Below are 14,811 nucleotides of genomic sequence, written 5' to 3'. Positions count from 1 at the left end.
TTGTCGATGTATTCAAAAATTTAAAAAATTGTCGATCTTTTACTATGACACTGTCTTGTTAAATATTCCGATCTTTTATTACGATAGTATTATGTCTCGTTAAATTTTTCGAGAGCCGCTAATCAGGTGAATATGCACCTCGGGAGGAATTAGGTGAAAAACCCTGGCATGGCATGTTATAGCCTGTCCTCTCCTTTGTTTAAGCCGAGACATAAGGAATCACGATAGCCTAACGCCCCTAACTTGAGTAATCTGAATTCTCAGCCTCCAAAAATTATAATCTATCTAACTATTTTTATCTCTTTATCTCTTTTTTAATTACTACATTGTATTTTCTTCTTCCCACCTATCGTCGCTGAAACGCCCGGTCCCTTTTCTCTTTGCATGTAAGTCTCCTTTTTTATGTCTTCATCAATTTTATCTGGCTCGTATATTTTTGTGCTTAGTTTATGATGTTGTGAGAATTTATTTTGAGCTTCCTTTTTCTCCGTTCCATCTTAGTTGTCATCGGACAAAAATTCACGTATTTAGCAATTAACTGAAAATTATCGAATAATCAAAGCATTGAATCACATTCTAGCATATATGAATCAATGAATGTCATCAGGATAGATGAGAACAAAACAATAGTTTGATGGATTGGCCAAGAAAATTAGCCACAATGTATAAATGAGCGAGAATTTAGGTTACTGGTGATGTCATATATTTCGAAAATTTAAAAAAAAAATTAATAAGTGATAACTGCAGTTTGATGTCTTGTATTTCTGTAGTTACTTGATCTTCATTCGCCAGTATTCAATTCCCCTCAACAGTGTAGTTGCTTTACGATTTCATTCTTCCAGAGTACTGATCATGCGGAAAATGTCGTTCCACAAGGACTAAATCATGATTTTTTTTAGTATCTTGCGAGGAGTTGGGACTGAATAGCCGTTATTTTTGTTGCTGAAAATGATCTCAAGTGTCAAAATAAAATTGCTCACACAGGGTCACAACTCACAAGTTATTAAAATGTAGGCATTTGTCGAAGCTTTCATCCGCCTTAATATATGTAGGTAACTGGGCAAGCTTGCCAGTAGTCTGTCTTTGCATTGCCAATGTTTCAAGACATTGAAATCACCAATCTTAAGTACTAATTTTTATCTCTGAAACGCGTAGTTCCAATGAATATGACATACCTGGCACTTTCCTTGCCTGACTGCACATGAATGGTTTTAGATATTCCGTAGGTGATATTGCTGTGCTATCTATGCGCGGAGTTTTTCTAATGAATATAGATATCAATCTCAAGTCCTTTTGTGGACTTCGATTCTGTTTAGGCTGGAAATTTCTTTACTCGTGATTGCTGGTTAAAAGCTACATTTTCTGAGCTATTTTATTGAGATCTGGATCCCTTCTGGTTGCTTAGTTTTCAGTCCCCTGCTTTCTTCACTATGTAATGTTTGCATATAAGTCAATCAATTCCATGTACTTGTGCAGGTGGTGCAGAGTATCTGGGATTGGCGCGGAGCCTCGGTGCACCAGACATGGTTTCCCAAAAAAAGATACCTTCTCGGAAACCTGTACAACAGGATGAGGTTGGCAACTGCTCAACAATTGTCAATCGTCACCGCTTCCTCCTAACAGCCTGCATCCTCTTGGCTTTGCTCTGCATCATATATCTCTACCTTGCCGTCAACTTTGGGCCTGAGGACTTGTGCTCGGGTCTTTCAGGGGTCCAAAGGACACAGTGTCAATGGATCCAAGCAAAAAACCTTGTTGCCAAGGGAAAATATAGAATCTTATAGGTACCTTGCCTCCACACGGCTACGGTAATTTCATTTTTAGTCCCTTAAAGAATTGAGACATAGCATTGGGTACTTAGTCATGTATAGGTGAACTGTAACTATAATCCTTATAAATTATGTAACCTCGCAGTTTTCTTAATTACCGCTAACTTGATGATCTACTGTGTCACTTGTTATCGGAGAATTTTTGAACGATAAATTGTACCCTACTGAAATTTTTCTATAGAACAGTGGCGCGGACTTGGTCCTTTGTGGTTTTAACCTCCGCTAATCTGTAACATTGGTTATGGAGTGGTCGCTGGCACTCTGGCCAATCTGTTTTACGCAAGTTTAGTGCGAAAATTTGAAGAATTCTTTCTCATCATATGGTTCCTAAAAAGGATTTCATTAATATCCTTTCTTGTTTAAATGTTTCTTCCTCAATGAGTTCCGATCTTCGACTTCTTGTTAGCGAGAGAATGCCATGTCATTGGCCTAATACCACATTTATCCGGGGACTGGTTTAGATAATTCTGAATTATAGTATTAATTATATATTTTATTTAAAAAGAAAATTTAAAGAAAATAATTTCAATTTACGATTTAGAAGTACGTGTTAAAATACAAATTTTGTTCTTCAAAAAAAAAAATACAAATTTTGTTCCGGAAACATTTCTCAAGCCGTTGACGTGCTATATACTATATATGTGATTCTTAACTTGTGTGGTTCAACTTTCTGGATTATTAAGGATGAGGTTAGTTGGTAACTTGAACCTAAAACTAACAACTCCATATGATACACATATACATTTCGCTATAAAGTAGATTTTAAGTAATTGAATGCGAATGATTTAGTAATAACAATTCAAACTAGAAGTCAAATTACATATCTTTTGATTGCGGATTTAGTATGTTAATTGTCAAAGTAAATAACGTATGTCATGTTATGTCTATGTTGTTGTGTCAGAGTGGTTGTTCTTCATTAATCTTCCAATCCTCAGATCTGTCAGTGTTATACGGAAACAGATCTGTTAATTGTTGGCAAGCCAGGCGAGCCTAACTCTATTATGATATTGTCAGTTATTAAGTTATTATTGAAGTTATCTGACTATTTATATTCTAGCTATATGTAGCATAAGAGCATCTCCAACCATCCAAAGCCCTTGGCTAAAAGATGAATTGTCATACTTAAAATAAAAAAATTTAGCCAACAGCTCCAAAAACTCAACTCCAACCATGCTCACCTGTTGTCTATAAATTTAGCCAACCTCCTATGGATGGCTAAATTTGTCGAACCTCCTATGGATGGCTAAATTTGTCGAACCTCTACAGGTCTGTAAGAAAATCTGTAGGAAGATTGTACATCATTTATTACCATATTGAACTGATATATTCTATTTTAACAATTTAAAATATTAATAACATACTACTTTTAAATTATAGCCAACCAATATAGCCAGTACCATTGAAACAAAATGTCTTACAGGTTCAACAAATTTTACATAATGTCTTACAGGTCCAATTTAGCCAACGATTATAGCCAACGCCGTTGGAGATGCTCTAAGATTCATTTGGGGCATTTCTTTAAGAGTATCTCCAACGGCATTGTCTATAATGATTGGCTAAATTGGACCTGTAACATTTTGCTTCGATGGTATTGGCTATATTGGTTGGTTATAATTTAAAAATAGTATGTTATTAATATTTTAGATTGTTATACATAGAATATATCACTTTAATATGGTAATAAGTGATGTGTCATTTCTTACCGATTTTCTTACAGACTTGTAGCAAATATAGCCATCCACATGAGGTTGAAAAATATAGCCATTAGCTATAATTTTTATTTTTGGTATGATAAATAAGATTTTAGCTAAGGGGTCTTCATGGTTGGAAATGCTATAACACCTTAAGATTTTAGATGGATTGATTTTTGATATGGTATCAGAGCGAGGTCTGTAAAGTTCGACTAAGTGAGAAAATTACAGCTTTATCATGACAGCAAGTTGGCAAATAAGAAATATAGAAGCAGCACTGACATAGCAACTGTTAATTCATTATGAAATGGAATTAGATAAATGAATATCTCTACGACTATATTCATCTGTAATTACAAGTAAATAAACAAAATAATAACAAAAAAATTCCCATAATTTAGCAGAAAAGAGTTGCAATTTAATCTGAAATGTTGATTGAATACTATGCATCCAGTCCACACTGGAACATAGGTGATGCAAACGAATGCAAGTCGCCAAATATAACATCTTCGCCGTCACCATAATGAGCACCAGAGTCATGGCTTGCAAAATACGTCTGAATGTCATCCGGGAAGCTCCCGCGAGGAGGCTCGGAGTCCGATGGCGTCGAAGGACAATCAACCGTCGAAGTTCTCTCCAACATTTCTTTAAATTTTGTGGATTGCAACAGAAGGCCTAATGCAGAAGATGCTGTCGAGCCGTGATCAGGTTGTGAAAGTACATTTTTTGTTTCTGCGGAGCTGGAATTTTCTTCTTGGTGTTGGTTGCAGAGGAAATTGATCCCTGGATTTTGGCTAGGATATTGCACGGGGATGATTTCGGTGTTATAATTTTTTTGCATTTGGTGAGTGTTGTTAGGGTCGGTAATGTCGTTGGTTCGGTTCGGTTTTAGCGATTTTATGTAACGGCTGAGGTCGAAATTGGTGACGGCGTTGAGTCCGCGGTACTCGATAGCTGCCATGTCGTATGCGGTTGCCGCCTCTTCTTGAGTGGCTGAAATGCAAATAATCAAGAATGTATAAGTTATCGATCAATTCTTAATCGGATGAGGTCACTTTTTTCCGCTTATCAGATACAAAGAGTTCGAATCTTGTGAAAGACAAAATATACATGTGAAGTTGGGAAGGTAAGTCAATTCGGTAGTGAATTAAGGTGAAAAATAAATTGGCATGAGAAATTTGGTTGGAACAATGGAATATTAATGTAACACGATAAATACTAAGGTGATGTAGTTGAAAGTTGGTGATCTACACATACTTAGATATGTCATCCATGTAACTTTGTCTACTGAAGTAGCTGGCCGGGACACTAACGTTTTTCAATGTACCAAAGGAATTGAAAGTTCTTTCTAGCAATAAATCTCGGGTTGAGCGAGAATCGAACTACTGACACAAGATCAAGAGGGTTTGGAATTACCGTAAGTTCCGAGGTATAGGTACTTGTTGCCGAAGACACGGCCGATACGAGCTTCCCATTTGCCGTTATGGTGGTGCCTACACATTAAAACACCGTCAAATTCGTATAACTCCATGATCGCATTGTAATGTTGACAAGTGGTGTCAATACACTGTGTGTAATATAATGGTCATGGGCATACAACTAATATTTGGTACTACTTTGACCCCCATCCCAGCTGTTAGCAAGAAAATTAAAAAAAATAAATTAATTAAGATTTACTGATACTCATGCATTTATTGATTTGTTCTCTTTTAAATGGTCGATTGCAGAAATTTAAATAAAATCGCTCAGTTTCTAGGTTAAAAGCGATTTGTCGGAAATTAGTTTAAGTACCTTGCTACGCCTCTGTACTTGGAGACTCCACGGGAGAAGCCACTGCTCTTTCTGCAACAAGTTATCAGAAGATAGTTGTTCATATTTGACAAGACATACTACTACCATAGAGATAGAAATGCCAACACTGACCCGCCCTTGCCCCGCTCAGAGGATGTCAAGGGTTCGAATCTTGATAAAGACTAGTTTTACCTTCTCAGTGATCCAATGTACTCTTCCTTCGATTGTCCATCCATTTCTTTTACTTCTTCTTCATAAGTTGATAGCTTCAAAAATAAGATTAAATATATTTAGCTCTTATTACCTGCATTATTGTGTATAAACTAAATTATCAGATCATTCATTAGGAAATTTACAGGGAAATTGAGGGTGGTTTCTTGTCCCCAGTACTTCAATGCTGCTAAGTCGTATGCATGAGCTGCTGCTGCTTCATCGTCGTAAGCCCCTGTGTCAAGATCCACCAGACGGATACTATTATTTTCTCCAACTTCAATTTATCAACTCGGGTCTACATAAATTTCAAAAATAAAGATGCTCACCTAGATAAACTGCAATTTTCAGTCGAATTTCACCATGAAAACCAAGAAAGAAAAAAAAAAACAAATGTAGGATAGTCAGTAAATTTAAACTACGAAATTCTCAAATTCTGCAAGAAAATGCAGCTAATCAAAAAACTGAACCTTGTCTGCCTTTCTTGCTCTGTGCTTCATTCCAGCAGTTCTTATCCCACAAATGAGCCTCATATCGCCCTGTCCACCGGTGCCTAAAACATCCCCCAATCGCGCAAAAACCACGACATCATAATCCAACAATGCACAAGAAAGATAAAGTAGATATCTAGTTGGTACTTGATCATGAGCCTTCTGAACAAGTGCACATACCTTGTGACACCCCTATATATCGAGCTACGTTGCGGTGGAGAGTCCCGTGGCACACTTTTTCGAGTCCGTTTCGTCTTAGCAGCGGTGCTAGTACCCTTAGCAATGGGGGAACTAGCAATGCTGTTCTTGTGTGAGGAATGTGAGAGCTTTGTCATTACAAGATGATAAAAAAAGAAGAGGGGTGGAAGTGAAAAAGAGAGAAAGAAACGGAGCCTTGAATAAATAACCAAAATGAGATTTGTTAGTAACACAAGAAAGTGGAAAATTTATTTGTATTATATTATTTATTTGAGAGAGTGAATAAGGGCCGGCAAATCAGAGGAAAGAGCCGGCTATGGGCTTCACTTTTCTACTTTGTCCTAACCTCGTTTGTTTGACTTGCTGTTTTACTACTTCGTAATTCTTCTTGGAGCTTTGTAGTCTTTGTGAGTATGATCAGTTTGTGTTTAGAAATCAAATAAAATAAAACAATGTAAGAATATTCTACTATCCATACTAATCGAATTTATGTATTATAAATCAATATTAACCTCATTTTTTACTATCCTTTTAATTAATTAGAATTGATATGAATCGTTAAATATAATAGTAAAATAAGATTATATAAGTGACTAAAATTTGATTACCACCAATCACTTGTTAGATTTTAATTTTTATCATCAATTTTAAAGATATTTTAAATGTATACACCCGACGATTAAATTATACTCTATCTTAACATGACTGGAGTCAGTCGCATCGGAACTTCAATGTACAAGTTAATTGTCCCGCAATGCAATACTTTTTAAAGTGATAAACTTTTAACTATCGATTGTTTAAAAAGATATGCGTGATAATAATACTATATAATTACAATTATTGGACGTACGCTCCTAAACAACGTATACAAAATTGTATTAAATTTATTTCAAAAAAAATTGTATTAAATTAAAACAAATAAAGAATATTGTATTTTTTAACTAAACAAAACCATTTGTTACTTTTCTAATCCAATAATAAATTCTTAAAAAATATTGTACTACACCCAACTAGCTCTATAAATATAACACGCATCTCACATTGAAGTCGGAATTAACTTCACACTCTGGCTCAATAATATTACTACCTCCATCCCAAATTAGATGAGCTAGTTGACTTTGAACACGTAACTTTAGATGTATTGACCGTCTAGTTTGATTTTTTTTTTGTTTAATGAAAATTTCATATCTAAATTTTTATTTGCAAAGATAAAATTTTAAAAATAAATAATGTAGTTATGCGGTCAATAGACCTTAAAATGTGTTTTCGAAATCAACGAGTTCATTTAATTTGGGATCGAGGGAGTAACAAATACCGCCTCATCTGATTCGTGTCTCATGTTGGAGGGAAAATTAATTTTTTAAACAGGTCTTATCTGATTCGTTCAAAAAATTCAGGCAGATGTTCAATAACATGGTGTTGCTGACCATCTCTTCTTTAATTTTCTTTTAAATGAGATCACCAATTGACCATTGTTCATGAAAAGGTCTTATACATTTACTTTCAATTTAGATGCACCAAATGGAGATCAGGCTTTATCATTCACTCCAGTTGCATTTAACTGAGAAAAAACCTACTTCGCCGACGTAAGAAACTCCAATTCATATACTCACTCGGTCCAACGTAAGAAAAATGAAAATAGTAAAATGAGACAGGCAAAATGAGCTTGTGTAAAATTCTGAAAGCCCCATCTAAAACTACAAACTTTTTCATATGTAACAATGTGACTCAATTTTTCTTCTCACTGCTGATGAAAAATGTAACGATATGAACTGATCTGAATCTTTGTAGATATTTAAATAAGGGTTTGTCTAGTGTGCCATTAGCACATGCTAAGCACCAAATTTTATAAGTTTGATGGATTTTGATTGATGTGTTTGGTGGATTTGCAGGGGGTCCACCATTATAAAGAAATAAGAGCCAATCAAAATCACCCAAATTTATGAATTATAGTGCTTAGTGTGTGCCCATGACACACACTAGAAAAATCATTTAAATAAATAGAGGGCGTGGTTTTCTGTATATGGATAAATACTGTTTTGTTCAAAAATTTCGAAGCAAATTGAATTTTTCCTTCTTTACCTAGCGGAAACATATTCATTTTAAGTCACGTTTATTTGTATTGTTTTGAAATTAATATTTTTGCAGCAATAAAACGTTTAAGTTTCTCGACAGTTACCACTGTGCTCGGTGGTTAAGGAGTTGCACTATAAAAATCCCAGCATTTCTAAAGTATTCAGCTATAACATTTCTAAAATATTTGCTAACATCGTTTATCAATTAAATATTAAAAATGGGCCTGGGAAGATTTTAATTGGGCTCAAAATTTGAGATCTCAGGAATTAAGGAACACAAGTGTTGGGCTTTTTAGGTTCATAAGAGGACATTATTCATACAGGGGAGTGCACTGCTTAGGGAAGGGTTTGCCAAACTTAAAATAAGTTCATAGTCTGAAAATTAATCAAACTTTTCTGTATATAAGTTACATATAACAAGTTTCCACATGTAAACAAAATGGGATAATATTAATTAGTGGGTGCTTTATTTGCCATAATACAGTTAGGTGAAGTAACCAGTGTGTTGACATGATAAAACAAGGATTAATCAAAAATTGTTAAACATATTAATTAAATAATCGTAAATTTAACCGGCTCATCTGGCTCATCTAGTTACGAAATATGGATTAATCATTAATCATCAACATTTAGAACAAGCAGAAGAGAAGTTACGAGCATATATAAATTACACAGATTTTTCTTCAAATTTGAAACCATAGCTGGGAGTTCTTAACAATGTAATAATACTCCAGGTTACAAGTGACCTAGAAATGACCTTGTTCAAGCTTGACACCAGATCTCTCAGCACTTGGTTTGTTTACTGAAGTCTCTTGCTTTGGATTTTTCAAGATAAAGAACTTGAGGCCATTGCTCAAGGCTGATGTCGATGTCAGAGATGCCCACAACAAGTTAACAGCCTGCAAGATACGGAGTTACAGAGTGTTAGTAAGCCATGGTATACCATCTCATCGAGAGGTCATTCGTGTTTCGTATTACCTCATTCATGCCGAAGTGAATCTCCTGCTCTTCAATATCATTAAGAGGCACTTTAAGTTCCTGAAGATAAGCGAAACAAGACATTGAAGATAATGGTGTAACCACCAAGTCATCTGTCACCATAAACTTTGTTGGCCCTCTGACAAATCCTCCTCCTATCTTTGATATAGGACTTATGTCTGACAAATATTTATAAGATTGTGTAGAGTCCAGAGATATAGAGTAAAAATCACGTCCGCCTGCAGTACTTGTTCGTTTCAGATATTTGTATAAACTATTTTGTTCCTCGAGAGGAAATATATGACTGGGACAAAAATATTGTGACAGCAATTTAGGATAAAGTAGCATATCTTTCAGTTGCTGCGATTTTAAGTATTCCCCAACATTTAACTTTGTCACACTCTGATGAATGTGTTCGATATTTAAGGATTCATGATCTCCGGGGAACAGACTGATCACTTTTCCTAAAGGAACAGTGAGAAGACTGAGAAGAAAGTTAACAAAATCCTCTGAACAATGAGCCAACAATATCTTGTTCGTCGACTTCTGAACATATACTTTAAAAGTGATCTTCTTGGCACCACCGGTGCACTCTGTACGAAGAGAAGGTTCAATAGTTGGAACTTCAACACTCTTCAATTTCTTGCCAAAGTAAAAATCCGATAAAGCATTCTTTGAAAAGAAAGAACACTCAAGCAGATGAAAGATCTGCATAATATCAAATATTCAAATATTAAAAAAGAAGTATTAGTTAAAACTACACATGCAAAGTTAATATTTTAGGAGCCAAAGACGAGCAATATTTAAAATACCTCGCTGGAACCAAGTTTTAATGTATTGATCTCTTCTAGAGCTGCGAAATCTTTGATGCCACAGCTTTTTAGTATTCCAAGTGTTGAAGTTGGATTGTTAGGAATTACATGCAAATCATCGCTAATAACAAAAGAAGAAGTCTTCGCAACAAAAACACTTTCGCCGTCATCATCAAAATCTATTGCCCTTTTCAAGAAGTTCTGGCAATGATGGCATGGTACAGTACTGCAAGTACTCACGTAAAGGGAGGCATAGCTGCCAGATTTATATTTATCAATGCATAGATCACAAACGAAGTACTGAGTAGGCTTCACATCATCAATGTTAATCATCAGTTTTCGACACTGGACTTCTGCAGAACTCCTTGTACTGAGTAACACATCTCTGCATTCCTTCGTCACAAAATACATTGTGTCCAGATTACTCACACTTGCGTACAAATTGTTGAAACTCCCAATATTCGCCTTTCGAGAGGAAGGATCAGAACGGTTAGCCAGGATTCTGACAATCGTCCCCATGGGCAATGTGAGAAAACTGAACAAGATATCAACGAAATCACTATTTGCTTCAGCAAAAACAACTTTTTTCTTGTTCCTGTCTATGACCAACTTCAAATATACTTCTGTTTCTTTTTTATCCGCCATTGCAGTATCGAAATTCAGCTTCTTTTAACTCAGTTGTTGGCTCTGCAATGTCTATATATATGTGCGTTTTAGACAGTGAAGGGTCATTTGAATTTAGACTTCGAGACCGATCACATTCTTAACAATAAATTCAATAGGAGCCTTTAGCATTCACTAAAATGAACCCGAGAAGTAATTTATTTTTAGCCCAGTTCAGCTCTGGTAGCCAAAGAGATTAAAAGAAGTTCAGAGGGTAACTTTTGTAATTGTTTGAAAAACAATTACTACTGAATAAATTTTTTATATTCTGAATAGGTACATGAAAGTTCGCTAACTAATACAGTACCTATTTTTCTTCAATTGACTCAGTTAAACTTCCTGTTTTAAGTTTAAGTTGTTATCTCAACTGTTAATTAGCAAACACACTCCGTATGGTATTCATGTAACCATATAAAAGAGTAATTTTCAACTTTAAAAATAATCAAATTGTACAACAGACCTAGCACTAAAATAATACTCCTATCATACAGCGGACAAGTAGACAACACACATGGGATCACACCGGAAGTGAACACCAAATCATTAGTTGCCATCTCCAAGCATTTGAGTTTGTTATGATTAGACGATAGACATTCCTACTAACCTCTGTTTGATTGAGCTTATCATCCTGGACTTGAACCAGAGACCTCGTCCGTGAAGTAAATCATCGCACCTACGGTCCAACCAATTGGGATATAGGATCCGATTCAGTCAAGTTTTAAATTTAAAAGTAAAATTTGTTGAAATTGAGAAAAGTCTTTCTTTATTTCCGCCGTCTTTTTTTATTGTCACTTTAATTTTTTACACCATATTTAAATTTTTTTATATAAATTAAATATAAATAATAAACCTTAATTTATGTCATATGTGTGATTTTAATCGAAAAGATCTAAAAAACATTAATTCACTGAAAAAGTATCTTAAACTAATTTCTGACTTTTAATCTGATGACATAGCGGTTGTTTGGCTAAACTTCTTATAAGTGCTTCCGGGCTTTTTTAGCACTTTAAGCAGCTTCTACTTTTTATGTGGTGTTTGGCAAAAAAAAACACAAGTGCTTCTTTTGGGTTTTTTAAGTCAGAAGCTGTAAGTTAGAAATGCTAGTTTTTTTTGAGCTTTTTCAGTGATTTGCATATATTGTGAAGTTTTAAAAATTTTAATATATAATAAACTTTATTTATTAATAAAGTATTTTTTTTATTTTAATAATTTGAATTTTTTAAAATTTATAAATTTAAATTACCAAACACTCAGTTGACTTATAATCAAAAGTTATCCAAACACTTTTAATAACTTATAATTAAAGTTCACTTATCACTTATAATCCACTTCTTTACTTTTAGCAATAAGTTACTCTTTTAAACTAAACGAAACCGTCCCATAATTTTATTTGTTCTAACATCATAAACAATAACGACCCCTCCGGTACACATAAATTTTCGTTAATTTCCTTAATAAATAGTTGTTTTTTTTTTTTGAAGAAAAATAGTTGTTATATATACATGTTAAGAAGACTCTTAAAAAAAAATATCGGCTGTTACTAAATTTTCGAAGTTGTACCTTTCGTGTAGATATAGAATATAGAAAGGGAAGGAGAGTGCACTTGACGTCGACTTCAACGTGCCGGCGCAGCCGAATATGTGGATGTGGATCGCTCGTAATAAAAAATATTATCCGCAAAACCCACTTGCATGTCCTACGTGTCCACTATGGTATGCCATGTATACACATGCAAAATCTAAACCGTCCATAGAAGAAGCAGAAGGTGCTCTCTGGGAATTAACACTAGCCGTTAGCGGATTGAATTAGATGTTTTGACTAACTGATTAAAATAGATATTTTGATTAACGGATTGAATTAACAGTTTCTTGTAAAACTATTTGATAAATAGCTATTTGATAAGTTTTTTGTGACACATACCTAAATCGCTAACCCAAAAAACTCCTCAAAATAGCTTTTTGAGCCAAAGACCCCAAACCTCTATTTCAATGCGCTAACTATCAAATATTAACATTAGCGGATTGAAATGGTCAAATCTCTAAATCACACCAAATCTCAAATTTTACGTCAAACTTGTAACTTCCAAACAGGCTGAAAAACTCATGAGCTTTAGCCCCACAACAATCCGTTTGGGTTACCTTAAAATAAGTGACTTCTTGCTTATATTAAAAAAATGGAGTAGAAGTGAGAAGTGAAGAAGTCAATAAAGTGTTTGGAAAAGAAGCAGAAGCTGTGAGAGAAGTTAACATTTTCAACTTTTTAAAAGTGCTTCTACTTCTTTATACAAACGAATCAAAAGAAGCAGAAGCCTTACCTTCTGCTTCTGCTTCTCTCAACCAAACAAGAAAACACGTTGTACGGTGGTGTAATATTTGACACAACAACATTCAGTCCTTCGACCTCTCCACCCCGTATTCTTACTTACTTGGATCAACATAACTAAAGGGGTAATTCTTAGAGACTTCGGATTAGTTTTTACCTTTTTCAAATTAGAAATTCTGATTAATTAGAGAAATAATAAATAAACAAAATGTTAGGTGTTAATAAAAATTAAATCAAATAAATTTTTGTATTTTATTATGTTAAGTTTACAACATTATTTGAAAAATTAATATGTTTCAAATAATATTATCCTTATTAATATGCTAGTCAAAATTAATAAAACATAATCATCAAAATACTTCTAACAGTCATAATTTTAGCTATCATCTATATTATTATAATTATAATATAATAAGCCATCGTTATAATATAATAAGCCATCATGGGTATAATTTGTAATCCAAATTTTTAGTTATATTTTTTGATTTGATACTCTCTTTCTAAAACTATAAGTCTACAACATGTGTAAGTCTATTACTCTTTCATTGTTAAATAGTTTTAAATACTATAAACACTCATGACAATATATTATCATATAATATTTTATATAAAAAAATTATAATGATGTTATAGATAATATTATAAATATTCAGTTTTAAATATCTTTTTTTTAACAAAGTCTTCATATAACTTTTTTTTTTTTAACTCTGACGTGTTCTATTTCGATACAAACACTAACAATTACGTAACCCTCTCTAACTCTAATTATTACGCAATAAATATCTTTATATATGTATATGAAATTATATGAAGTATGAAAAATCTGATTTCAAATTAATTGAATAATAAATCATCACATATTAATAACATAAAAATATTTATAAATAGATAATAAAGTGTAAAAGCTAAATTTTCATGAGAACGTATAATCAATTGGTCAATATAATTTAATTAGAATTCAACCCATTAATACTAAAATATTAAGAAAATGATATTTTTTTCTAAAGTGTTAATAACATGATATTTTTTCCAAAGTATTAATAAAAATGATGTTAAAATTCAAATAATAAATTACGAATTATATACCCGTCCGTGTTTCGCAAGGTTAAAGACAAGTATTACTTACACGGGACATGCTGACATGCTATTAATATCGATAAGTTGGATTAATTTTTTTTATATATATACATTTATTCTACAAACTTTTTTACAACTATGTAAACTCAGTTAATTTATCCGGCAGATCGATGCAATATATCTAACACATCACCCATTTTTATGAATATATCATGTTAATGATTTGTCAATCGTTATCTATAATAAATATTATTATTGAAATAATTATAAATTGATAGAATAGAGTAATTTTATACCTAAACTAAGAATATTATTATTGTGACAAATAAATCTAGATTCGTATATTTTATATAATATTATTGTAGAAATTAGTGATTTTTAAAATATTATATTTTAAAACAGTACTTATCCAGTTCTAACAAATTAAAATCTTTACAATATCTTAATTTTTTAACAAAAGTTGAGCTAATAAATTAAATATGGTCAGCGCCAGAATCATTCTGGTGTTCCCTCTGTCCCAACTAATTCTTTACCTTTTGATTTGGGTTCGAAGGTTAAAAATATGTATAAAATAATGGACAAGACTAGTTTTCTTTTTCTCTTTTCTCTCTAGCCGTCTTCCTCTTTTCATCCTCGACGGAGCTTTCATCGGTTTTCTATTGGAAAGCCATTGT

General features: G+C 33.3%; 3 protein-coding genes and 1 long non-coding RNA gene across 4 annotated transcripts in view; 2 read left to right on the top strand and 2 right to left on the bottom strand.

Moving 5' to 3' along the window:
- The window catches only part of LOC108223356 (probable protein phosphatase 2C 60), a 100,344-nt gene that overhangs the window by 30,324 nt on the left and 55,209 nt on the right, over positions 1 to 14,811 (top strand). The window lies entirely within an intron of this gene.
- LOC135152940 (uncharacterized) lies at positions 248 to 2,193 on the top strand. The gene is made up of 2 exons (XR_010292293.1): positions 248 to 386; positions 1,477 to 2,193. It is a non-coding gene; the product is annotated as an uncharacterized LOC135152940 (long non-coding RNA).
- On the bottom strand, positions 3,774 to 6,449 carry LOC108222278 (AP2-like ethylene-responsive transcription factor At1g16060). The gene is made up of 8 exons (XM_017396199.2): positions 6,193 to 6,449; positions 5,992 to 6,074; positions 5,851 to 5,859; positions 5,668 to 5,756; positions 5,504 to 5,577; positions 5,312 to 5,362; positions 4,937 to 5,013; positions 3,774 to 4,513 (listed from the first exon to the last, which is right to left on the bottom strand). The coding sequence occupies exons 1-8, from the start codon at positions 6,345 to 6,347 to the stop codon at positions 3,963 to 3,965; spliced, it is 1,089 nt and encodes a 362-aa protein (XP_017251688.1). The 5' UTR covers positions 6,348 to 6,449; the 3' UTR covers positions 3,774 to 3,962.
- LOC108221153 (uncharacterized) lies at positions 8,944 to 10,720 on the bottom strand. The gene is made up of 3 exons (XM_017395051.2): positions 10,076 to 10,720; positions 9,264 to 9,971; positions 8,944 to 9,184 (listed from the first exon to the last, which is right to left on the bottom strand). The coding sequence occupies exons 1-3, from the start codon at positions 10,718 to 10,720 to the stop codon at positions 9,032 to 9,034; spliced, it is 1,506 nt and encodes a 501-aa protein (XP_017250540.1). The 3' UTR covers positions 8,944 to 9,031.

This window comes from Daucus carota, chromosome 5 (genome assembly GCF_001625215.2).
Source record: "Daucus carota subsp. sativus chromosome 5, DH1 v3.0, whole genome shotgun sequence".
Classification (NCBI taxonomy): domain Eukaryota; kingdom Viridiplantae; phylum Streptophyta; class Magnoliopsida; order Apiales; family Apiaceae; genus Daucus; species Daucus carota.
Note: the sequence above shows the minus strand (reverse complement) of the source record. Positions and strands in the feature narration are given on the sequence as shown.